The sequence below is a fragment of the Globicephala melas genome, chromosome 13 (assembly GCF_963455315.2).
Source record: "Globicephala melas chromosome 13, mGloMel1.2, whole genome shotgun sequence".
Classification (NCBI taxonomy): domain Eukaryota; kingdom Metazoa; phylum Chordata; class Mammalia; order Artiodactyla; family Delphinidae; genus Globicephala; species Globicephala melas.
In genome coordinates, this window is record NC_083326.1 from 78,297,891 (window position 1) to 78,322,398 (window position 24,508).

At 47.5% G+C, this 24,508-nt stretch overlaps 1 protein-coding gene across 4 annotated transcripts in view; it reads right to left on the bottom strand.

Annotated features, from left to right (window-relative positions):
- The window catches only part of KSR2 (kinase suppressor of ras 2), a 404,863-nt gene that overhangs the window by 91,440 nt on the left and 288,915 nt on the right, over positions 1–24,508 (bottom strand). For all 4 annotated transcript variants that reach the window (XM_060310061.1, XM_060310063.1, XM_060310060.1 and 1 more), the window contains 2 exons: positions 18,898–18,967; positions 15,849–15,932 (listed from right to left, as the gene is read on the bottom strand). In XM_060310061.1, coding sequence (XP_060166044.1) covers positions 15,849–15,932; positions 18,898–18,967 — 154 coding nt within the window. The remainder of the gene's footprint in view (positions 1–15,848; positions 15,933–18,897; positions 18,968–24,508) is intronic.

Sequence of the window (24,508 nt, forward strand, 5' to 3'; positions counted from 1 at the left end):
TAGTCTAGTTCAGTGGTTCTCAAAGTGGAGTCTCCAGACTAGCAGCAGAAGCACCAGGTGAGAACTTTCCAGAAATGCAACTTCCAGGGCTCCAGCCCAGATGTGATGGATCAGAGACTCTGGAGCTGAGATGCAGTGGCCTGCTTTACCAAGCCCTCCAGATGCGTCTGACGGTAGGTGCTGAGGCCTGAGAACCACTGGTCTAGTTGATGGCTTTGGAATGTCTGTGCACATTTCCCCAATTTTCCTTGTGTTCAGTCTTTTATGGCCCTAACAGGGCCCTGAATTCCTCTATGATATGGAAAACTTAGATCTGGGGCTCCCAGGGGTGCAGGGGGGAAGCCAGGAGGGATGTGGGCAGCATGAAACAATCGCATAGTGAGAACGTTAGTCCATCTCAATTCTCCTTCACGCTGACTGCACCAGGGGGGTTTCTTGTGCTAAGACGTCTTTACGTCTCTCTGCCACGTGCTAACCCCAGATCTGGACAGGCAGCAGTATTCACAGGGAATTGAATAAATTTATTTTTCCACTTGGATGTCTATTTATTTCTGGTCCCCTTATTTTAATGGCAAGTGATGTTGATTCTCCATTCATGATTATAAGATCCATCTTCACCTGTAAATAAATTTGCTTTAAGTGAAAAAGGCTACAAATGGTCCATGAATAAATGTAGGGATGCTATATGAACAGGACAAAATCAAGACAGGGTGGTGAGTGAATGGCTGAGTTAGGCTGGGAAAAGTTGGCTGAGACAATGTGGAATCTTCAAAAAAGAGGTGACAGCTCTTGGCACCCGAGGTCTAAGAGGGCTGGAAACATTAGGAGGTACCCTTGGTCACAAACGTCATGAAGACCACGTGACTCTGAAAAAAACAAGAGCTAACACTTATGCAGTGCTTCCAATGTACCAGGCAATGCTCTCAGTGCTTTACACGATTTACTTAATCCTTGTAACAGCCCTAAAAAGGAGGAACTTTTGTTATCCCCATTTTACAGAATAAGAAACTGAGGCTCAGCAAATTTGGATAACTTGCCCAAGGTCGACTAGTCAGTAAGAGGTCCCAAGTCCAGCTCTAGCTCTGTTAGATGCCTCCAAAGCCTCCATTCTTCTTGCTTTACATCTTGGGGGTGGAGGTGAGTAAAGGGGAAGGTTCCTGTGGTCTATAAGCAGCTGAGTCAAAATGTCCCTTTTTTTGAGCCTGTCACCTTGCTCTTCCCCCTACAGTTGCCTGACTTCACAAGGCAATAAAAATCCCACGTTACTGCAAACTGTCTTTGTCTTTTTCTTTTCTAAGGCCCCCAGACTCAGACCTATAGAGAAGGGAAGACCTGCTGAGTGTGAAATTAGCCTTTAATTCATTCTACATACACTTAAACTGGGTCTACTGGACCCCAGGTCCTGGGGACACAATGATCACCCAGATGAAGCCACTATGTTTATGGGGAGGGTTAATAAACACATAAACAAGTATCAGATAATCGCCTGTGTGGTAAGATGGTGAACAAAATAATACAGGGAAATGGGATGGAGATTGACAGGAGTGGGAGGGGGAAGGGCTCCAGTGGCACAAAGGTTGGGGGGCAAAATCAAGCCTCGTGGGTTCAGGGGTCAGAAGTTAAAGGCTGATGAGGCTGAAGTGAAGAGAACCAGAGTGGAGGGAAGACTTGAGGAAGGGGAGGTGGGCAGGACCCCGGGGCCCCAGCAAGGAGTCTGTATTTGATTCTACAAACACCGGGAAGCCTCTGGAGGAATTGGATGACTGTGACTCGGTCAGACGGACGTTTGGGAAGCCCTGGTTGGGGAGACTGCTGACGCCAAGTGATAGCTGAACCAAGAAGCGTGTGCACTCTTTCCTGCTTGAACTAGCTCAATTCCGCCAGGAAGCTTCCAGAAAGAGACTGCTCCTTTCTGCCAGCCCCACCTAGGAGTCTCCTTGAACAATCCCAGCTGGAAGCTGACGAGCAGTGTGAAGCAGCCCGTTCCCAATTGTGGGCAGCACCGCAGAGTGAGGGCAAGCAGCTGAACGTCACCTTCGGACCACATCCGTATCAGGACAAGGCAGCCGAGACCACCAGTGACCTCAGCCGTCTCCTGCCTCCCCCTGGCCTTTTCCTCTCTGTCTCTCACAGTAAGGGAGCAGCCCTCCTGCACTCTGGCTGAAGGGTGGGCGATGGAACTCTCATCCTCCCAGCCAGGGCTTCAGAGGGCAGTGCCAGGCTCTGGAGCACAGCCACTGCCCTTGCAGACACCCCAACAGAGCGCTCTCCGATGCCCAGACACAAACTTGGCACAGAGGTTCACATGTCTAGAACTAGAACTGGAACCCACACATCCAGGACCTGCTGATCCAGCCAGCAGGATTAGCTTAGAGCTGAAGTCACCCAGACCCTGGAGGGGAGGCGGTACAGGGACTGAGGCCAGACTTGTGTGTGTCCCACTTACAAAGAATCATTTTTCCAGCAGGAAACACGCATGATTCCACCCCAGTTAGACTTTTCCTTTTCACTGCCCATGAAAGAAAAGAGCTACTAGCACGCAATTTATCGGTAAACCACCTGCTTCAGAATCAGATTCCCAAGGCATACCCTCTCGGGTTCCGACTCAGGAAGTGCTGGGAATGTGAGTTTTCAGCAAGTGCACGCCACGGCTCAAGGACCACAGTAGAAGAAGGATACATTCTACTTCCCAGATGAGAGGTGTCTGGATGCCTAAACCTTCCAGAAGGCAGGCTCCTCCCCGCTCCACACCCCCACCAAAAAATAAATAAATAAAAGGAAGTGGTATCAGGATAATATACAGAAGAAATCTGAGTTCAAAGCCTGACACCACTTCCTGGCTGTGACAAGCTGGGGAAGTCACTGACTCACTCTGAGCCTCAGTTTCCTCATCTGTAAAGTGGGGACAACCTAAATGTCTATCGACAGGCGAATGGATAAAGAAGATGTGGCACATATATACAATGGAATATTACTCAGCCATAAAAAAGTAACGAAACTGAGTTATTTGTAGTGAGGTGGATGGACCTAGAGTCTGTCATACAGAGTGAAGTAAGTCAGAAAGAGAAAAAGAAATACCGTATGCTAACACATATAATATATGGAATCTAGAAAAATGGTACTGATGAACCTAGTGGTAGGGCAGGAATAAAGATGCAGACGTTGAGAATGGACTTGAGGTCACGGGGGGGAAGGGGAGGCTGGGACGTAGTGAGAGAGTGGCATGCACATACATACACTACCAAATGTAAAACGGATGGCTGGTGGGAAGCTGCTGCATAGCGTGAGAGATCAGCTCGGTGCTTTGTGACGACCTGGAGGGGTGGGATAGGGAGGGTGGGAGGGAGACACAAGAGGGAGGGGATATGGGGATATATGTGTGCATATAGCTGATTCACTTTGTTGTACGGCAGAAAGTAACACAACATTGTGAACCAATAAAGAGGTATAAAAAAAAAAGTGGGGGGCTTCCCTGGTGGTGCAGTGGTTGAGAGTCCGCCTGCTGATGCAGGGGACGCGGGTTCGTGCCCCGGTCCGGGAGGATCCCACATGCCACGGAGCGGCTGGGCCCGTGGGCCATGGCCACTGGGCCTGTGCGTCCGGAGCCTGTGCTCCACAGCGGGAGAGGCCACGGCAGTGGGAGGCCCGTGTACCGCAAAAAAAAAAAAAAAAGTGGGGACAATCATAGCATCTGTCTCATAGGGTGGCAGAGGAGATTAGTGATACGACAGAAGTAAGGTGCCCAGGACAAGCACTTGAAGTTGCAGGTACTCTCGTTTTTATTGTGGGAGTTGTCGCTTTTACTGCTAGTTGATGCAGTGTTCCACAAGCCCCTAAGACCCTCTGCTGGAGGACTTTCTCTGGCTGGGAATGTGGGCTGGCTGGACTGCCTGAAGCCCTGAAAGAACTCCGGGTGGGAACTGGTTGATGGACCGCCCAGTACCCTCTCCCTTGGGGTGTGTCGATGTGGGGCTGGACCCCAGGTGCCCATAGCCGTCACCCGCTCTTCCAGGACCCAGGACAGGCTGCCTTTCTTCCCCTCCCTGTCTCGCTCCCCTACTCCCCTGCTGGTGTGGCCCGGGATCACTTCTCAAAGAAACCATGTGCCCTCAAATCCCTGTCTCAAAGTCTGTAGAAACAGGGGAGCCCAACTAAGACACCACGATTATTAAAGGAGGTTCAGAACAGCGACGTGGTCTGTCCCAAAGTTCTCACACCAAAACCAAGTCCTCTGTTCCCTGTCCCTCGTGTGTCCCTTGAGCCCAGGAGTTTGGTCCTCCTTGCGCTCCATTCCACATGGAGGAAAAGGGAGGGGTGGGCAGGACACAGCTGACCACGCTGGACAAACCTCCATACCAGACGTGGTCCAGAGGAGCACCATGAGTTAGGATGGTGGCTCTGATCAACTCCAGGCACCAGGGAAAGGTCGTATGTGGTTCCAGAAGTGGTGAAAAGCCTGGGCTTCGGAATTCAGCCAACCTGAGCTTGAATCTACCCTTTCCAGACTAAGGGGGCATCCGTCTGCTTTGTTAGGTTCCGGGTTCCTCACCTGCAAAACTGCCATGAGGATCCAGTGAGAAAATGCCTAAGTGGTGCCCACCTGGGCAGCAAATAAGTCAGTGTCTCTGCGGGCAGGGCTAAGGCACACTTGAGGGCACACGGGGAATGCCATGCGAGCCTCAGACAGCTTGGAAACTTGGAAAGGGTTTATTTAAAACTTTCATGGAAAAGAGCTTAGTTTTTTCAAATTCAAAGGCTAACAGGATAAGCTTCAGTTATCAAGAAAAGTTGCTTACGTGGGATATCTCATTCTCCAAAGGAGCTGCTGGCCGAATGAGACATCCTCTCTGTCTGAAAAGTAAATATGTGAATTTATCTTGGGGGCAGGATCTGGGTCTTCCTCATCTTTGCAGCAACCTTCCCTACCCCGCCTTCAGTGCCTGGTCTGGTGGCTGGTGCATGATACATGCTGAACAGATATTGGAGAGGTGGAGGGAGAGAGGAGGAGAGAAAGAAAAAGGAAGGCAAGCCCAGCAGCAGGGAAAGCCCTTCGAATGTCCCTCGTGTGGGGCCCTTAATAGTCTCCATCAATTTTTTAAAACGATTTCTATTTCTTATAAATTGTATCCCTTGCAGAGTGTGAAGTGCAAACACGTCCCCTTCAGCATTCCCTTCCTTCTGCCCTCCTTCCTCCCCGACGGGGAGGTGGGGGACAGGGGTCTGACCACAGGCAAACTGGACTTCCATGGATCTTGCCCGGGAACCGCGGGGACAAACGGCCCCTTTTATGAGCAGCTCTGCCATTTTCTTAATGGATTCGTCCTGGCCCCCCAGCAGCCCCATGGAGCAGACGCAAGCCCGGAGACCGGTGTGAGGCTGGAATCAAGAAGGGTGGCCTTCCTGGAGGAGGGGCCCCCAAGACTCTTGCTGGTGAACACAGTCACATTCATTTCAAATGGTTCATGGGGGATTCTAACCAGTTTATGAAAAGTTTGCTCCAAGCAGCCCAAATCCCTGGTCCTTTCTCTCATCTCACACCAGCTCACGTTGCAACCCACCTGAGAAGGCACCGCCTTTCCTTCCGGAGTGCAAATGGGATGTTTTAAAAACCTGGCCCCCGATATCCAATTGAGGAAACGTTAAGCAAACTCCAATTTGGGGCCAGGCGCTCTTACATAACCCTGTACAACTCTGAAGAACAATCCCGTGAGCAATGGATAATGCTGCACCCATGCCCGTTTTAAAGTCAAAAAGACTGAGGCTCAGGAAGCAGCCCAATCATACAGATAGTAAATGGCAGAGTCAGGATAACCATTCATTCACGCACGCAAAAAACATCATCACCTTCCTCCTATGTCAGGTGCTGTGAGAGGCACTGGGGGTGTATAATAAAATAAGACAAGAATTCTTTCTTTAACAATCTTTCTTAGAATCATCTAGAAAGGAGTTTACTACCTAGATGGGTATATAAAGCCATCTCTTGTCCTTTCAAACATGAACATCTTTCCACTCGTCCCATCACCTCGAAGTTGCCTCCTAATAAGAACATACATATTGATAATTACCTTAAATGTAAATGGATTAAATGCTCCAACCAAAAGACATAGACTGGCTGAATGGATACAAAAACAAGACCTGTATATATGCTGTCTACAAGAGACCCACTTCAGACCTAGGGACACATACAGACTGAAAGTGAGGGGATGGAAAAACATATTCCATGCAAATGGAAATCGAAAAACAGCTGGAGTAGCAATTCTCGTATCAGACAAAATAGACTTTAAAATAAAGACTATTAGAAGAGACAAAGAAGGACACTACATAATGATCAAGGGATCGATCCAAGAAGAAGATATAACAATTGTAAATATTTATGCACCCAACATAGGAGCACATCAATACATAAGGCAAATACTAACAGCCATAAAAGGGGAAATCGAAAGTAACACATTCATAGTAGGGGACTTTTAACACCTCACTTTCACCAATGGACAGATCATCCAAAATGAAAATAAATACGGAAACACAAGCTTTAAATGACACATTAAACAAGATGGACTTAATTAATACTTATAGGACATTCCATCCAAAAACAACAGAATACACTTTCTTCTCAAGTGGTCATGGAATGTTCCCCAGGATAGATCATATCTTGGGTCACAAATCAAGCCTTGGTAAATTTAGGAAAATTGAAATCATATCAAGTATCTTTTCCAACCACAATGCTATGAGACTAGATATCAATTACAGGAAAAAAATCTGTAAAAAATACAAACACATGGAGGCTAAACAATACACTACTTAATAACCAAGAGGTCACTGAAGAAATCAAAGAGGAAATCAAAAAATACCTAGAAACAAATGACAATGAAAACATGATGACCCAAAACCTATGGATGCAGCAAAAGCAGTTCTAAGAGGGAAGTTTATAGCAATACAATCCTACCTTAAGAAATAAGAAACATCTCAAATAAACAATCTAACCTTACACCTAAAGCAATTAGAGAAAGAAGAACAAAAAAACCCCAAATTTAGCAGAAGGAAAGAAATCATAAAGATCAGATCAGAAATAAATGAAAAAGAAATGAAGGAAACAATAGCAAAGAGCAATAAAACTAAAAGCTTGTTCTTTGAGAAGATAAACAAAATTGATAAACGATTAGCCAGACTCATAAAGACAAAAAGGGAGAAGACTCAGATCAATAGAATTAGAAATGAAAAAGGAGAAGTAACAACTGACACTGCAGAAATACAAAAGATCATGAGAGATTACTACAAGCAACTGTATGCCAATAAAATGGACAACCTGGAAGAAATGGACAAATTCTTAGAAAGGCACAACCTGCCGAGGCTGAACCAGGAAGAAATAGAAAATATGAACAGACCAATCACAAGCACTGAAATTGAAACTGTGATTTAAAATCTTCCAACAAACAAAAGCCCAGGACCGGATGGCTTCAGAGGTGAATTCTATCAAACATTTAGAGAAGAGCTAACACCTATCCTTCTCAAACTCTTCCAAAATATAGCAGAGGGAGGAACACTCCCAAACTCATTCTACGAGGCCACCATCACCCTGATACCAAAACCAGACAAAGACGTCACAAAGAAAGAAAACTACAGGCCAATATCACTGATGAACACAGATGCAAAAATCCTCAACAAAATACTAGCAAACAGAATCCAACAGCACATGAAAAGGATCATACACCATGACCAAGTGGGGTTTATCCCAGGAATGCAAGGATTCTTCAATATATGCAAATCAATCAATGTGATACACCACATTAACAAATTGAAAAATAAAAATCATATTAAAAAATTGCCTCCTAGAAATGATCCCATTTGGATTGGAACCAGGTTTCCAGAGTCTTGGGTTCGGAAGAACCACTTTCCCTCCAGAGGCTTCTTTTGAGATGTATTCCACCAGCTAGTATTTCCTGAGTACTTGCTATGTGCCAGGCATGGTGCTCATCCTGGATGTATAAACAGTGAACAAAGCAGACACAGCCCTACCCTCAAATAGTTTAAAGTCTGGTCAGAGAGACACGCAGGTAAATAGACAAACACAATGTAGTATATTATATGGAATGATCGTGAAGGGCGGGGTATGGTACTTGGAACTGAGGGGAGTCAGGGAGGGCTTCCTGGAGAAAGTGATAACTGAGCTGAGCCTGGGGAGCTAGCAGAGTTGTGCAAGGAAGATCTAGGCTAAAGCACTAGGGTGCAAAGAATCCTCAGTGGGTGGGCACGTCTCCTGCTGATGGCTCAGAGAAGCTGGAGCTCCAGGCATAAGGAGGGAAGTGGTGAGGAGGGAGGAAGGAGAGGTAAACAAGGATAGTGCAGGGTCTCCTCGGGAGACTGTATTTTATCCTGAGAGCCAGGGGGAAGTAAGGAAGGGTTTTAAACAGGGAGGTGAAGGCTGGATAAGCATCTTGGAAAGACCCCCCTCTGGCAGCAGATACAATCACAGGGCAGCAAGTCCCCCTCTCAGGTTATCCTTCCCGCTCCCTGCCTCTGTGCGCCTTTTCCCGCAACACTGCATTAAGTGCTCCTTAAGCCTTCTTGCAAAATCACTAAACAAAATCATTACCCCCTTCGCAGTGGGCTTGTCTGAATGAGTGCCCCAACCGAGCAGTTTTGATGCCCCTGGGGTCTCTCAGTTGAGCCCGTGCTTCTAGAAATGTCTCCATATGCCCTCAGTGAAGAATCTCACAAAACACCCCTTCCCTCACTGCCGACAGCTCAGTGGGGTTGAGCTCTTTGGCCTACAACTGGGTTAGAAAGAAAAAGGCAACAGCAGAAATGAGCAAGGGAGATGGGGAGTATTAACATAGAAATAAGACTGAACGCTCCAGCAACATAATGAAAAATAATCAGGAAAACCCCGGCACAGGTCTCTCCACAAGAGGATACTGTAAGGAAGCTGTAGATGTATTACCTGTTGGTGATGCCTTCCCTGACCCCCTCAGCTTCCCCGAGAGAGGAGAGCATGACCACAGGGTCCGCTGGGTTCCCAGCACCTGGGGGTGTTCATCACAGAGACCCATTTGTCATCTTTCAATTCAAGAAGGGATGATGGGAGAGGGTAGCAGGCGGGGGAGGAAAAGACTGACAGCTCTGGTCCAGGGTCAGGTTGAGACCAGATGCTCGTCTTCCGTTCTGCTTGTCTGGTTCAAGGAGAAGCAGAGTGGGGGCTGGCAACTGTGTGGCTGGTCCTTTGCCCATGCAAAGTGGTTAAGGCTCTGGGACCTTGAATCAGAGGGACCAGTGGGTTTGAGGAGTGGATCCACCCGCTGTGAGACTCTGGGCCAACTATTTACTCCTGAAGGCCTCTGTTTTCTCATCTGTAAAATGGGGATAATAATAGGCCCTACCTTCCCTGGTTGTTGTAAGAATTAAATGAGCTTGTGCATGTAAAGTACTTAGCAAAATGTCTGGCCCTCAGTAAGCCCTCAATACATGGGATCAGCATCACCATCATCCTCATATCCAATCCCCACCTCAGCCTCAAGAGAATTATAATCCTCCCTCACGTACCACTGTAACTGGACCCAACTATAATAGATAAAAACGTATATAAGGGACCATTAATTCCCATGACAATTACTGCAAAAACTGAAGTGTTTCTATTAATGGAAAAATAAGTCTGGGCTTCAAGCTGGTGATATCTGAGATGCATGCTCATAATTGTATCCTGCCAATATCCTGCCCGTTGCACAAATTCCTGAAGCCTCCAGGAACTTCGCGGCAGCTGCAACACCAGCTCGTCATTTCCCCCGCTTTTCAAGAGCTGGGAAAATTAGGGCACCCAGTGGCTCAAACCAACCATGGCTTACTTCACGCTTTTATCTCCTTGTCACCTGTGGCTGAAGTCATTTTGCAAACACAGGAAAATTTCAGATAAAACATTGTATTTTGATGTAAGGACACGGGCTAGAAGGACACACAGGGCAAGAAGGGAACCAAAGAGTATGTAAAATCCAAGTGAATGTCAATAGTGCCAAGGTTGAGAAACCCTGATATAAACCCTTTAACATGTTTCCCAAGAAGTTGGCTGGTTCTGAAAATCCCCAAAGAAAAATGGAGAACAAGAACTACAGAAAAGTAGGAAATGGGCTAACTTCTCCAGAACTTTGACCTTGCTTAAACCCATAGAGGTGATTTGGTGAGTCTGTTTCTTTTCATACTTTGTATTAATAGAGAATCCACTTCTGCAATGAAATAAGTGCTGAACAACTTAAAGATTCTGATTTGAAGGAATCCCCAAATCACTAAGGTGACTGGGGCACTCACATGTCTTATCACATCAAATGCACTTACTAGCCTCATTTTACATCAGAGAGGTTTAGAAACTCTCCCAGAGTCACACAGCTAGGAAGTGGCAGAGCCAGGACCTGCTCTCTCTAGCTCCAGCGTCTGGATCTTGCTGTTGCTTTACTGTCCTAAGTTGAGTTCCCTAGAAGCAGATCCTGAGGCGGGTGATTTATGGAGGCAGTTCTCCAGGCTGTTCCTCAGCAGGATAGGAAATGGGGGAGAAGCTAAGCAAGGATGTGGCTGCAGGCGACTACAGTCTCAGCCTGATCCCACAGGGGACTCTGGAGTGTGAACTGTACCATAGAGTCTGTCTGCCTTGAGGCGAGGAAGCTGGCCTTTTGCACACTGGCACCAGTTAGGCCCTGGCTCTGAGCCACGTGGGGGAGGAGCTGCAATCCCCCAATGCAAGCCTCCAGAGAAGGTCTCAGGTGTCAGCGTCAGCGTCCCTAAGTGAGGTCACTGGCACTGTGAGCAGGACATCGAGACACACGTGGGTGAGCCAGGGCTGCGCTCAGCAGCCACTGATTTTATCACCTTGTCTTCAAAACACTCCTGTGAGTGCTCTGCGGTCCTAGAGGAAAACGAGTCTTAAACACATGCAAGGTATTCTGATACCCAAACCCTTCCCGTCTCAGGCCCTGAGAGCAGGTGACTCAGAGAACATCAGACTCCGGGCTTCTGCCCTCCACTCCACCACCCAGAGGAAAGGCCATCCTGACACCACATTCTCCTCCCCGCACCAGGCCTCATCCTGGCTGGCAAGCTGGCCCAGCGTGACGAGAGCTCCAGAGCCCAAGCCTGCTTCCGCCGGACTGCGGCTGGATGCGTGGTGAGCGGTGCCCCCCTGCAGCCTGGAGCCTCAACAAGCATCAGCAGGAGGCCCAGCAGTAAGGCCAGTGCCACGGCTGCACAGCACAGACAGTCTCCTCTCGACCCCGGGCCCCGCCTGCAAAACATGCTCAAACCCTTCTTAGCCCTGATCCAAGCCTTTGCCCGTGCTATTTCCTCAGCCCAGAACACTCATGCGTATGTGCAAATAGGAATTATCTGAGAGTTTGGGTAAAATGCAGATTTCTAAGCCCTATCCGTAGAGTCTGGGCTACTTCTCCATTGGTGGTTTTGGATGTCCCCTCCCTTCTACTCTCCAGCCTGTGCAGGAAACAAAACAAAACAAAAAACCACCTTGGTTCAAACTCTTATCTTCTAGAACACAAGCCACCCAAATCACCACTGCTGCCAGTTTTCCTGCCAGAGATGCAGATAGAGGTGGAGAGGTTTCCAAGGAGACAGACCTCGGCTCTGCAGAAAGGTCCTTCTGTAGAAGGACTCTGAGAAGGGGGAAGGATGCAGATAAGGCATGACTGAACCAGGGAAACGCATCAGCATCTCACTGCAAAAGCAAACTTCAGCCAGCTGAATCCTCAACTATCAGACAGTAGTAGATTGTGCTGACAGCCGACCACTTAGAACTAAACTCCATTCCGTGCTCATGAACCTATTAGATGAAAATGCCTCATTTTAGATAACTGCAAATTGCTTTCTGAGCATAATTTCCTATTAGTTCATTAATCTCTCTATTCAGAATGCCGACAAGACAGCTGATGATAATTCTGGAGGAAGTGGGCATTGAACCAAAGCAGGAGGCAAAGGGTTAGATATTTGGAAGTATCCTGGCTTCCGGGGTGGAGGGGTACCCCAAAATTAATTCATAACGCTAATTATAGTATTAGCTTTCATTTATTAAGCTCTTATAATGGGTCAGGTACCAGGCTAAGCATTTTCCGTTACTTATCTCAGTTGTTTTTTTTTTTTAAACAATCTAGTAAGGTAGATATTATTTTCTTCTTTCTATAGAGGAAGAAATTGAGCCTCAGAAGTGATTACACAGTTAGTGGCAGAGTCAGGATTCAAATATAGGTGTGTGTGTCTGACCTACAGCCTGGGTTCCTAATCATACCTTAGCATTTTGACTCAGCACATAAATATTTACTGGATGAATTTACTGGAGAAACCAGGATGAACAAGACTCATGTCTATAGAGTGAGGCCAAGGGATGTTAACAGCAGAAGAGACTGAAAAATAATCAGCAAAGATGGACCAACCTTCAGAAAAAAGAAATGTCAGGTTGGAAAATAAAATTGGATTTTGTCAAACTCCTGCTTTCATGGAGAGCGGTGGTTCTCAAATTGTGGTCCCAAGACCAGAAGCAACAGCATCACCTGGGAACTTGTTAGAGATGCAAATTCTGGGGACCCACCTCAGACCCGCTGAATTGGAGACTCCAGGGCATAGGTCCAGGAAGCTATGTTTTAATAAACCTTCCAGGGGATTTTGATACACACGCGAGTTTTGAGACCCATAATCTAGAAAAATAAGATCAGCTCCACAAGGGAATTTGGAGCTCACGAGAGTAGTGCTTCTCAAACTTAATGTGCACAGGAATCACCAGGACAATCTTAAAATGCAGATTTGGGTGCGGCAGGTCTGGGGTGGGGCCTCAGCTCCCAGCTGATGCTGATGCTGCAGGACCAGGGTCCACACTTGGAGTAGCAATGGGTCTAAGCCAGGGCGTTTCTGGCAATAACACAACCAGAATTGCTCTAGGTTTAAAAAAAGAGGGGGCGGGCGAGAAAGAACCATTGCCTTTGGGATAGGTTCAGACCCAAGCCTCTGGAAATGCTTTAGGAAAACAGGAAATCACCCACATCACATACCACTTTTTCCCCAAAGTTCCCACTCAGGTATAAGACCTTCTCTGAGCACTTTAATGAAAATTGCAGCCCCTTCCCTGACTCTTCCTATCTCCCTTCTCTTCTTTGCTCTTCTCCTCAGCACGTGAGCATCATCTGAACAGATGACCTATTTTACTAATTTACTTTGTTTACTGTCTGGCCTTCCCCATCTCCATCTCTCACCAGCATGTAAGCTCCATGAGGGCAGGGATTTTGTCTGTTTCATTCACTGTTATTTCCTCTGTGCCTAGAACAGTGCCCGGTGCATAGTACGTGCTCAATAAACATTGGTCAAGTAAATGAACACACATATCTGCCCATTTTTTCTAAGAAGCTCCCTCCCCACCCTCGGCGCTGCCCTCTGGAATTTCACCTGCTGCTGCTCTCATGCATGTACTTCAGTTTCACCAAAATTCATTTCTCTATAGGTGCGTCTTCCCCTAAACTCCTTGACAATGGGGTCCGTGTGTTACCCTTTTCTGTCCTTCATCCAACCCTTCCACTCAAAATCCTGCCAACCTTTGAAAACACATATAAACAGCCATCCATCCTCACTATAATTAATGCAAAAAACACAGAATTTCATTCATGGAAGAGTAAGGTCAAACTTCAGCTGGTGATATCAGTAATGCATGCTCCTAATTACATACTAGAGGGAGCGCTAAACTCCACTGCCATCATGCAAGTACAACGTCAAAGTTCCTGAAGCAACCCAGAACTCTGCAGCTGTTACAGACTCTGTTTTCACCTTTCGCGCAGTTTTTCTAAGGGCTGAGGCAAATTAGAAAGATCAGTTGTTCCTTCCAACCACGGCTTGGTTTGAATCCTGCCTCTTAGAGTTCCAGGAGCTATATCTGCACAAGGTGGAGTGAGGAGGACTTTTGATAAAACATTGTCATCTTGGGCAAGGACATTTTACCCGTTCCTTCCAACCGCCCTGTGGCAGGGGGTGCTAATATCACGCCCACTTTGCAGGTAAGGAAACTGAGCCCTGGGATGACAGTCCCCTGCTCAAGGTCACACAGAGAGTGGCAATGCAGGTGGGACTCCAGCTCAGTTCTGGCTGCCTTAAAGCCTCTGCTTCTGGGACCCACCTCTCTCCCCCAGGTCCCCGTCCCTCCCCCAACCCTTGGCAGGGTCTGAGCCTCTGCTCATTACTTCTAGAACAGAGACAGCATGCGTGGACGCTATCTCATACTTCTGCCTCTAGCGCTGAAAATTAAAATGGCTCAGGGAGTATTCAGCCTTGCCGGCTCCTGGCTGCACCCCTGTCACCTAATTACCTGACTTCAAAGCCTCCACTCGGCAGGTGTGAAGATGTGAAAGCTGCCGTTTCCCCTGAGAACATGGAGTGACTACGCACAGATAAGACAGGCCCCAGAGCAGCTAGGGTACCTGGGAAATCAGACAGAACTTCGAGTTGGACCCCAGGGCTTGGATTAGTGTGTCTCAAAGTCAGAAAGACCAGCGGCCGCCATCCTGAGTACTCACCTGAGAGCCGGGTCTATACAGGACCAAGGTGGGGATGCGGGCCTCCAGACACTAACGCTTGGTAGTTACTGCCCCCTTCTCCTTCCCTTGTGCCACGGAGCTTAAGGCTCCTCTAGAGGCTGGAACTCATTCATCCTCCCCACAACTCCAGGAGGGAAGGGCACTCAGCCTCACCTTCTGACTGAGACATCCAGGCTGGGGGAAGAGTAAGAACTCCGTCATGGGGCAGGGATGTGGGGAGGCCTGAAGGAACCCAAATGAGTTCCCAGCCTGGACTGGACAAGGAAGAGGAAGTCTAGAGGAGAGAGAAGGGTTCCTACTTTTCAACTTAGTGGCTCCTGTAAGGCGATCAGAGGCACACTCATTTGTAACCCTTAGACACAGCTGAATGTTATTGACTATTTTACAGTAATTGGACCAAAGCAGGTATTTAATACAAGTTTACAGAAGGAAAGAGGAAGGCCAGACAGAAAGGCATTTGTGACCTTTGACAGAGGACAAAACCCTAAGCCTGGCACTGGGCTATGTCCTTTGGTGCTGATTTATTCAATGCTCACTGTCACATTGGGCAGGTGTGATGATTATTCCTTTCATGCAGATGAAAATGCAGAAATGTGGGGCAACTTGCCCAATGTCATTGAGCTAGACAGCCACTTCTTAGCTGTGTGACCTCAGGTTTATCCTTGCTGGGAGTCAGCTTTCACATCTGTAAAATGGGAAGACTCAGAACCACCGCCCCCCACCCCGAGAGGCACCACAAGAAGAAAAAATAAAGGGCAAAAGGCCTTTGCAAACTCTAACTCAGGGATCAGCAAACCGTGGCTGAGTGGCCAAAGCCAGGCACGGCATATTTTTGTACAAAAGCCTTTACTGGAATAAATAAATTTGTCACACTTATTTGTTTATATATTGCCTATGGCTGCTCTTGAGCAACACAGCAGAGCTGAGTGGTTGTAACAGGGACCCACTGGCCCACAAAGCCTAAAATATTTACTATCTGGTCGACCAGAGAAAAAGTTTGCCAACCTCTGATTTCAGATGCTATGAAAATGCAAGTTCCCACTGTGCCTCTGCAGACAGCACTATGCGTTTCCAGCATCGCCCTCAGCTCTGGTTCTTATTCATAAGCTCTCTCCTTGACCCTTTACCCATGTGTAGAGGTTGATTTAAGACCTATTTCTGAAAAAACAGAGAAGCAGCTCTCCTGAGAGCCAAGAAACCAAAGTCCCATAAGCTATTTCAGAGCCCAGGATGGCTCCTGCCGACATCAGGCACCATGAAAAGGTGCTTCCAGGAACAGCCACTTACTTGCAGTTTTTACACTTGAGGCCAAAAAGCATCCCCTTCCCACAGACTGTGCATGTCTGAGACATCCAGTACTTCGTGGAAAACCTGTGGGAAAGAGACAGAAGTGTTCAAGGCCAAGGTAATGGTGACTGACGGACCTCTAGAAGGATGACCACTGACAGGATAAGAACATGGGCCCTGGATTCCAGCCCCTCTTCTTCAAAGATAGGTGACTTAATCGAGTTGCTTAAACTTCAGTCTCTTTATCTGTAAAGTGGGAATAATAACAGTATTGACCTCATAGGTTGTTCAGAGGATTAAACAAGGTCATGCACAGTGCAAGGGCTTTATATAGTGCCTTGTAAACAGAAAGTGCTCACTGAATTGGGCTGTGACTGTATTGTTACCCAAACATTCATAACAGTCATTCAGTCATTCAACAAACATTGCCTGCCTGGAGGTCTACTATGTGCCAAGTTCAGATTGGAGACAGATGGATAGGACTAGAACTGTCCTCAGAGAACCACAAAGCAAGGTGGGGCCCCCCGGCGGTCTATTCCCCATCACTGCTAGTTTCATCGCCTGGGAAGCTTCAAGAAGGGGTGATCTCCCCAAAAGTGGAGACTGCAAACGTTAGTAGCAGAGAAGAGGGCCCTAAAGGGAAAGCCATTTTGGACATCAGCCCACCTCGCTCCCCAGCCACCACCACTTGCTGCAAACATAAGGCAGTGTAGAGGTTTCCGATATACAGCTAGGAACCAGTGGGAACAGGGATGCATTTGATTAACTTCTGGGGCCCCCTGCTGCCGCCAGGGTGCTTTCCTCTTCATGAGATACCAGGCAGCAGCAGGGCTGGCCCCAAGAAAAGTATTGAAGGTTGCCAGGTCAGAGTTAATTCTCGTTTTCAATTTTTGTCACCTTCCGCAGGAGTTGTAGCTAATCTCCACTGCCTCACAGTGTCAAAATGAAAATCAGAAGCGATTATGTAACTTGGTGCTTAAGAATTCTGAGGGCCAGCCTGCATCCCTCTGCTGTAGCATCTTGCCTGATTTAGGTCAGTCACTCTTCCAACAGAATGATCTGCAGCCCAAAGCCTCCATAACTAAGCAAATAGCAATATTCTGAAGAGACACTCTTGTGGCCAGGAAAACTCCCTTTCTAGTTTTGGACTGGGGGTTGGTTAAGTCCCTTTCTGCCCCTTTAGCAGGATGAGCAAGTGTGGCAGGATCTATTTTGCAGGATTTGTCAGCTCTGGGGAATGGCAAACGGACTCGTGTTTCATCCACCAGCCAGCAGCATGGGAATCAAGAATATGAGTGGCAGGTGGGAGTTCCTTCTCCTTTCCAGCCCTCTCCCATCCCTGGGATCAGCAATCCCTCTTCCAAGCTGTGGCTGAGGTGACTCTGAGGACAGCGGATGGTATGGGATTTTAATTTCATTTTCTCACCAAGGCTGGGATGAGTCTAGGTCTTTCCATCCTGGCATGGAGCCCAGAGAGAAACACAGGGTGAGACTGGAGAGTAACAAGGCATCCCAAGTGCCAGCTCCTCTAAGAAGATGTTCCTGATGCCCGAGATCATCAGATCATTTTCCTCCTCTTGGCACCAGCGTTTGAATCTGAGGTACCACCAGGTCTAACATTAGGGTGCTAGAGTCTAGTGTCGTGGCTGAGCCATGGGTGTGGCCAATTGGGTGGAGCCAATCCAGGGGTGTGGCCAATCCAGGGGTGGAGCTGAGCTAGGGGTGTGGCCAATCCAGAGGTGAAGCTGAGCCAGGGAGCAGCCTGTAAGCAAACAAAACAAGGCCCTTCTTTTTGATGCCTTTCCCTCTGCATCTCACCGCCTGACCACTGACGTGTCTATCGTGTATTTCTCACGACTTCCTCCGCCATTTTCTCATTTGAGTCTTAACAACTATCCTGTCAACATATTTCTTTCAAAAACTGTTGACGAGATGCCATTCCGGGAGAATGTGCTCACTCCTGCCTCACCCCGGGTTATGGTGACGTGTCTGCCCCTGGAATTGCCTCCCCCACTTATAGCCCTGATCCCCACCACCACCGCACTGTCATGGTCTGTTAACTCTCTATCCCTCCACTAGACCTCAAGTTTCCCAAGGTTGAAAGCCTTACGTCGTGTTCAGTGCTGCAGCCCCGGTACAGATATTCTCTCTAAATACTAGTGGAAAGAAACCATGAATGAGTGAACTCTCTGCTGGTCACAGAGGCCTCGTGCAAAGAAAGCTCTCAGCAGAGGTGTCAAAAGAACACAAAATGCTGGGGTTAATTAGCTTGTAGATTCATCACTTAATCATCCAGGGACTCAGTTTCCCTATCTGTCAAATGGACATGACCACACTTGTGCTACTTACCCCACTGAGTTTGTGAACAGATTGTGAGGATAATGAGATAAAATGTGGAAAGTTAACTTCGTATAAGGGATGACTTAGTAGATAGAAATCTTCCTCCTGAAAAGGGCAGGTGTACTCCTGGAGAGGTTGTCCCGGGCACCCAACAGGGCTAGAGCCCTGGACTAACTAACCTATGCTTCAGCAGAAAGTGAGCATCTCTGACTTCAGCCTGCAATCTTGTCTTCTGGGTGGGGAGACCCAAAATTAGGACAAGCATTTGTCTTAATATTGATACCATTTACTGAGTGGTTATTATGTGCCAGGCCCTTTGCTTAGCACTTTAATATATTATCTCATTTAATCCTCATGACCACCCTATGAGTAGTCAGAAATATCTGATGAGAAAATTGAGTCTCAGAGAGGTTAAGTAACTTCCTCAGGGTTGCAAAGCTTTACTAGCTGGGATTGGAATACAGGTCAGTCTGACTCCAAAGCCCTGGCGTTTAACCAGTAGGTGTTAAGTTTACGAGCCAGGTGAATAAGAAGCAGACATCTCAGTCCCTTGCCACATTGAGGCTCAGCCTGGCAGAGGAGAGAAGAGCATGGTGATATCGGAGCTGGGGCAAAACAGCCTGCCAGCCTTTCCCCACGCTGGGGCCAGAGGCCCCAGCCCTCCCTGTGCTGGAAGGTGGGCCCCGGTGCAGCCAGGAATCCAGCCTACCTGTGCTTGATGGAGTTGCCGAGGTCTCTGCGAGGGATCTGTGGGGACCAGCGTGGCACTGACAGTGTGTCTGCAGGGAGAGAAGAGAGGAGGAGAAGGTCCTGTTACACAGAGAATCGGAAGTGGGGGTGGGCTCCCACCGAGCCCCAGAAGGAAGAGGGAGGCTCGCTGGCCTCAGGAAGGACACTGGCCACCATCACTTGCTAAACCAAAGCCAAATGGAAAACTAGTTTAGCTTGTGTTACCTTAACTCACGCAAGGTCCCCCGGGTGGGGCAGTGCCTGGAAAAAAACCAGCTGGGGGAAGAATAAAACTGAGCATGGCTCCCATCTACCAAGTGCTTACTGTGTGCCAGGCATGTGCCATGTGACTCACATGCCTGAGCTCGTTACATCCTCAAAACAAGCAACCTTCCAGGTGAGGAAGCTGAGGCTTGGAGAGAGGAAGTCGTGTGCTCAAGATCATACACTTTGTAGATCCCACAGAAGCTGTGAATCCAGGCTTAAGGGACCTAGAACACGTGCCTGTGTATGCAAAGTTCTAACTTAGCAGATTCCAAATGCCAGTTGTACAAGTATCACTCTCCTAATTTTTGTCACGCCCCTGTACAACCCATAAAATTATCTACTTAATATTTTAGGTTGACTTATTTGTTTGTTTAAACACATTTATTCTCAAAGCAACTCTATATGGAAAACCAATATCACTTTCTGTATAAGTAACTATTTAAAATATGTCTAACTATGTACCACCTAAACTCATGCTGGAATAAGTGGATGGATTGATGAATGGATGATTGAGTGGGTAGGTGGATGGGTAGGTAGGTGGGTGGATGGGTGGGTGGACGGATGGATGGATGAATGTCTGGATAGGTGCATGGATGGACAGATGAGTCAGTAGATAGACAGATGGGGAGGTGGGTGGATGGATTGGTAGGTGGGTAGATGGATGGATAGATGAATGGTTGGATAGGTGGGCAGATGGACAGATGAGTTGCAAGGTGGACAGATGAGTTGCAAGGTGGACAGATGGGTAGGCGGATGGATGGATTGGTAGGTGGGTGGATGGATGGGTGGATGGATGGACAGCTAGATGAATGGATAAACTGATGGATTAATGGGAATGAGGAAGAAACAATAAAACACACAGACTTCAGGCTGGGTGCCTATGCCCATCTGGTCTTTTCTTTCATGCCTCAGGCTACATCCCAGCGACCCACACTGTCACTCCACCACTGACTGAGTTCCAGGACTTCTTCCACAGCCTCTGGGCACCAGCCCCCACCTTCACTCCACTGCCTGGTGGCCCTCATCACCCTCCTCGCAGACCTCACAGGCCCCAGAGAGGTGTGAAACAACAGCAGAAATGGACCGGTGCGGCCTGTGAAACCTCCACCAGCTAGGGGAGAGGAGAAGGAAGTGGCTGACCCACACGCCAGCTCTCATTTCTCAGGCCAGATGGATGGAGCCAGATCCCTGTCCTCAGAGCTGCAAATGCACGCCTCATTTTTCACAGCAGTTGTTATGGAGTGGCGCGCTCACTGGGGAGCTGCATGCCTGCACCGATCAGGGAGCATTTAACCCTAACCCATTCACTCCTCTCTTCTGTCTAATGACACTGTCAACAGCCATCTGAAAGCTGTTTCCAGAAACCCCAATTCTGCCCTTGTAAAGCTGGGACCATTTCTGGAGGAGCTAATGATTTCCCAAGCCCCAAAGGCCAGAGAAAGAGGGAGACAGCATGATATATCACTCAGAATCAGAGCCAGTGGAATTTCCTCTAGTTTAACTAAAAACTAAATGTCATCAAGTCCAAGCCCATGTTATTACTTGTTTTGGCTTCTGAGAGAAGCAAAAAAGACAAGAAAGAAAGACAATTTTAAAAGAGAGAGAGAGAGAGAGCAGGGGGTTGAAGTCAGATTTGTAAGGAAGGATGCTGCTACCTGCTAAGTCCTTAAGATGCTTTCTCCAGTGCCAGGGATGGGTAGAGGTGGAATGGCTATGCTGGAGAGGAAGGGTTAGCTCAGATACACAGCCTCCTCATGGGGAATCTGCAAAGTGAGGAGTGCCAAAGGGGTTTCATCTCATGGGATATTAGTAGTGGCTGTCTAGGAAAGTGTGTTGAGAAGGATTCTGAGGCTTAAGAGGAAAGAGCATCGAGACTGATTAGTAACATCTGCCATGGGTGAAGAATAAGGCAGTACCAACAAGTCTCCATATTTTTGCCACTCCTACAAGGACAGGGACCACATCTTCATCTTTGCATCACTGCCTCATAGCACAGCAAGCACCTGGGACAAAGTAAGTACGTAACACATGTTTGCTGAATCTGAGATTCTTATCATAGAAACAGTGAATTTACTGAGCACTCAATATGTGGTAGGCATAATTCTGTGCAGTTTATACGCAGAAGCTTTGCCTCTATGCAGTCGGTGTTCTCATTATTCCCACTGCACAAAGGTAGACACAGAAGCTCAAAGAGGTGCAGTGACTAGCTAAAGGTCACACAGCCGGGCACTGGTAGATCCTCAAGGAGTAACTCTGCAGTTGTTCCCGAGCCTTCCAAAAGCCCCTATATCAGCATCTTCAATCAGGGGCACTTTTGCCCGGGGGAACATTTGGCATTGTTTGGAGATACTGCCAAATAATTGGGGCGGTGATGTGGGGATGCTACTGGCATCTAATGTGTAGAGACCAGGGATGCTACTCAACATTCCACAAGACACATCCCCACGCCAAAGAACTAACTAGACCCGGGCTTCCCTGGTGGCGCAGTGGTTGGGAGTCCGCCTGCTGATGCAGGGGACACGGGTTCGTGCCCTGGTCTGGGAAGATCCCACATGCCGCGGAGCGGCTGGGCCCGTGAGCCATGGCCACTGAGCCTGTGCGTCTGGAGCCTGTGCTCCGAAAGGGGAGAGGCCACAGCAGCGAGAGGCCCCCGCACCGCAAAAAAAAAAAAAAAAGAACTAACTAGACCCAAATGGCAATAGTGCCAAGGCTGAGAAACCCTGATCGAGATGTATTTCACTTCTCTAGCCATCTCCCCACCCCCTCCCTCTCCCCACAATCTTGAGATGGTACTTCTGAAGCTCAACTCAGTAGAGAACAAATCCTCTTTTATTATAAGCACATCTCACTGTTAGATTCATATCCTAGTTGTTCTCATTCTCAATTACAGCACCCTCTTGAAAAAGTAGATGTAATTAAGTTTGGTAGTTTGGTTTCATTTCCCAATATCTGGTTGAAGGAGCAAATTCCGTCAGTTACATTCATCGGCTGCGACAACATTAGTCTCCAGCAATAATAACCTCCACACGCCTTCATCCCTGGGTGTGCAGATCTGAACTCTGAGATCTTCTCTTTACTTTCTCCGTTTGGCTTTCCTTAAACTTGCCAATGCAAGCCTTAAAGCAAAGGAAAACTGTTTAAAGGGAAAATCTATGAAAATTCAGGCCTTATCACAACAGAGAAGGCAAACAGCACTTATAGCAATTAAACTGATATGGAAACTTCTGTTTAACAATCAAAGTGCCTATTAAGATGTCTCCATAGCTGAACAAAAGCTTCTTTTTACTCTAATTTTCTGATAACAAGACACGCAGACACGGAGTCAGAATTATGACTATCCCTGGTGCCTTTGGTTCCAGGGATAGAATAATAGACATTTCTTCCCAGATATTTTCATTTGCGGTGCATGGCAAGGGAGAGGGCTGGAGAGAAGGAGTGCTTTTCTTCCCTCCTTTAGGTCCCACTGTTGATGCCCTCTCAAAAGTGCCTCTGTATAACAGGAGGGGAGAAACCAGGAGGCTTGGTCTTTGACAGCTTGGTAGCCAGATAATCAAACAGAAGCCACGACAGAAGAAACCGATATTAATAAAGCATCGTGGTAGGCTGAGCCATGATGAAATGAAAGACTCAGGCTCTGACCTGGTGAGTTTGAACTCAGGCTAACAGAGTCAGGCATGGGGAAAACTCTTGAAAACATTTAACACAGAGACATCACGTAAAAATGGGTGATGATAAAGCAAAGGAAAATGAGGGAAAAGAAGAGGAAGAAAGAAATAAGAATAATGGTGTGAATTTTAAAAATGAGAAATAAGAAAAATAATAAATATGCTTTGTGTTGAGTGTTACCAGGTGCCAAGCGCTATTGCCAAATAAGCCCTTTACATATATTATCTCATTTTATCCATACACTGCATGTGTGTGCACATGTGATATATCAACTGTTATCATCGGTGCCACAACACCAACAAGGAAATCGAGAAGTTATACCATTTGCCCAAGGTCACACAGCAAGTAAAGGCCAGGACTGGGTTTTTTAAATTCAGGTCACATAGCTGGGGCTCAATAAACGACAGCCAATTTCATCCCCATTTCACAGATGGGAATACTGAGGCTTAGAAGCAAGAAGCAGCTGTCTATAGCTAAAAAGTGACTGAGTGGTGATCTGAACCCCAGAGAGGAACAAACTGGATGCTTCTAGTCCAGACTGCTCTCCAGATACATGGAGTTCAACCCATCCTGTATTGTCTGTGCCTCCCACCTCTGTCTGGGGAAAGCAAAGGAAACAATGAGAAGCAGCCCTTTTAAACTCAGAAAAGGGCCTCAGAGGCTCAGAAAGCAATGTCACAGTATGTTGTTTATTCCTACTATCATTCATAGAGTTACTCAGTAAACATTTTGTTGAATGCCTACCCGCCACCCCCAAAGATGTCCATCCTAATCCCTGGGCCCCATAAAATATATGACTTAACAGGCAAAAAGAGATTTTGCAGATGTGACTGAGTTAAGGATCTTGAAACGAGAGATTAGTCCGAATTAGCCAGGTAGGGCTGATGTAATCGTAAGTGAAAGAGGGAGGCAGGAGGGTCAGAGTCAGAGAAGGAGATGTGATGTTCTCTGGCTCTGAGGATGGAAAGGGGCCAAGTGCCAAGGGATGCAGCAGCCTCTGGAAGCTAGAAAAGGCAAGAGAACAGAGTTTCCCCTGGAGCCTCCAGAAGGAAACAGCCCTGCAGACACCTGAACTTTAGCCCTGAGACTGTTTTTGGACTCCTGACCTCCAGAACTGTAAGATAATACATGTATTTTCTTGTAAGCCATTGAGTTTTGCTAATTTGTTACAGCAGCCGTAGGAAGCTGAGACGGCACTACTGTGTGCCAGGTACGGAACTGGGGGTGGGTATATGGCAAACAAGATAGTCAAGTTTTCTGAGCTTAGAGTCTACAGGGGGAGACATAACGTGACACATTCCATGAAGGAAATAAAACAGGACTTTGGGGTTTGTATTAAGGCAACGGGAACCATCTAGTGCATTGGAACAGAGGCAGGAGGCTGTGCAGGGTCTTACGCATTGAAGAGCTCCCTTTGGCAGCTGAGGGGAGAGCAGCCTGCCAGGCTATGACAGAAAGAGGACGGCCCCACCCCCACCCCCTCCTCTAACTCCCCACCTCCGCTGGGGTCCAAAACATCAGCCCTGACCCTTACAAGGCCATTCAGCTCCCAGGCCAGGTCTTTCTCACTTGAGCTGTCATGTCATGATCCCACCTGCAGCCCCCCATAAAAAAGCCATATCTCAGAGTACTCAGTCCACTGGCTGGTACAGGAGCAA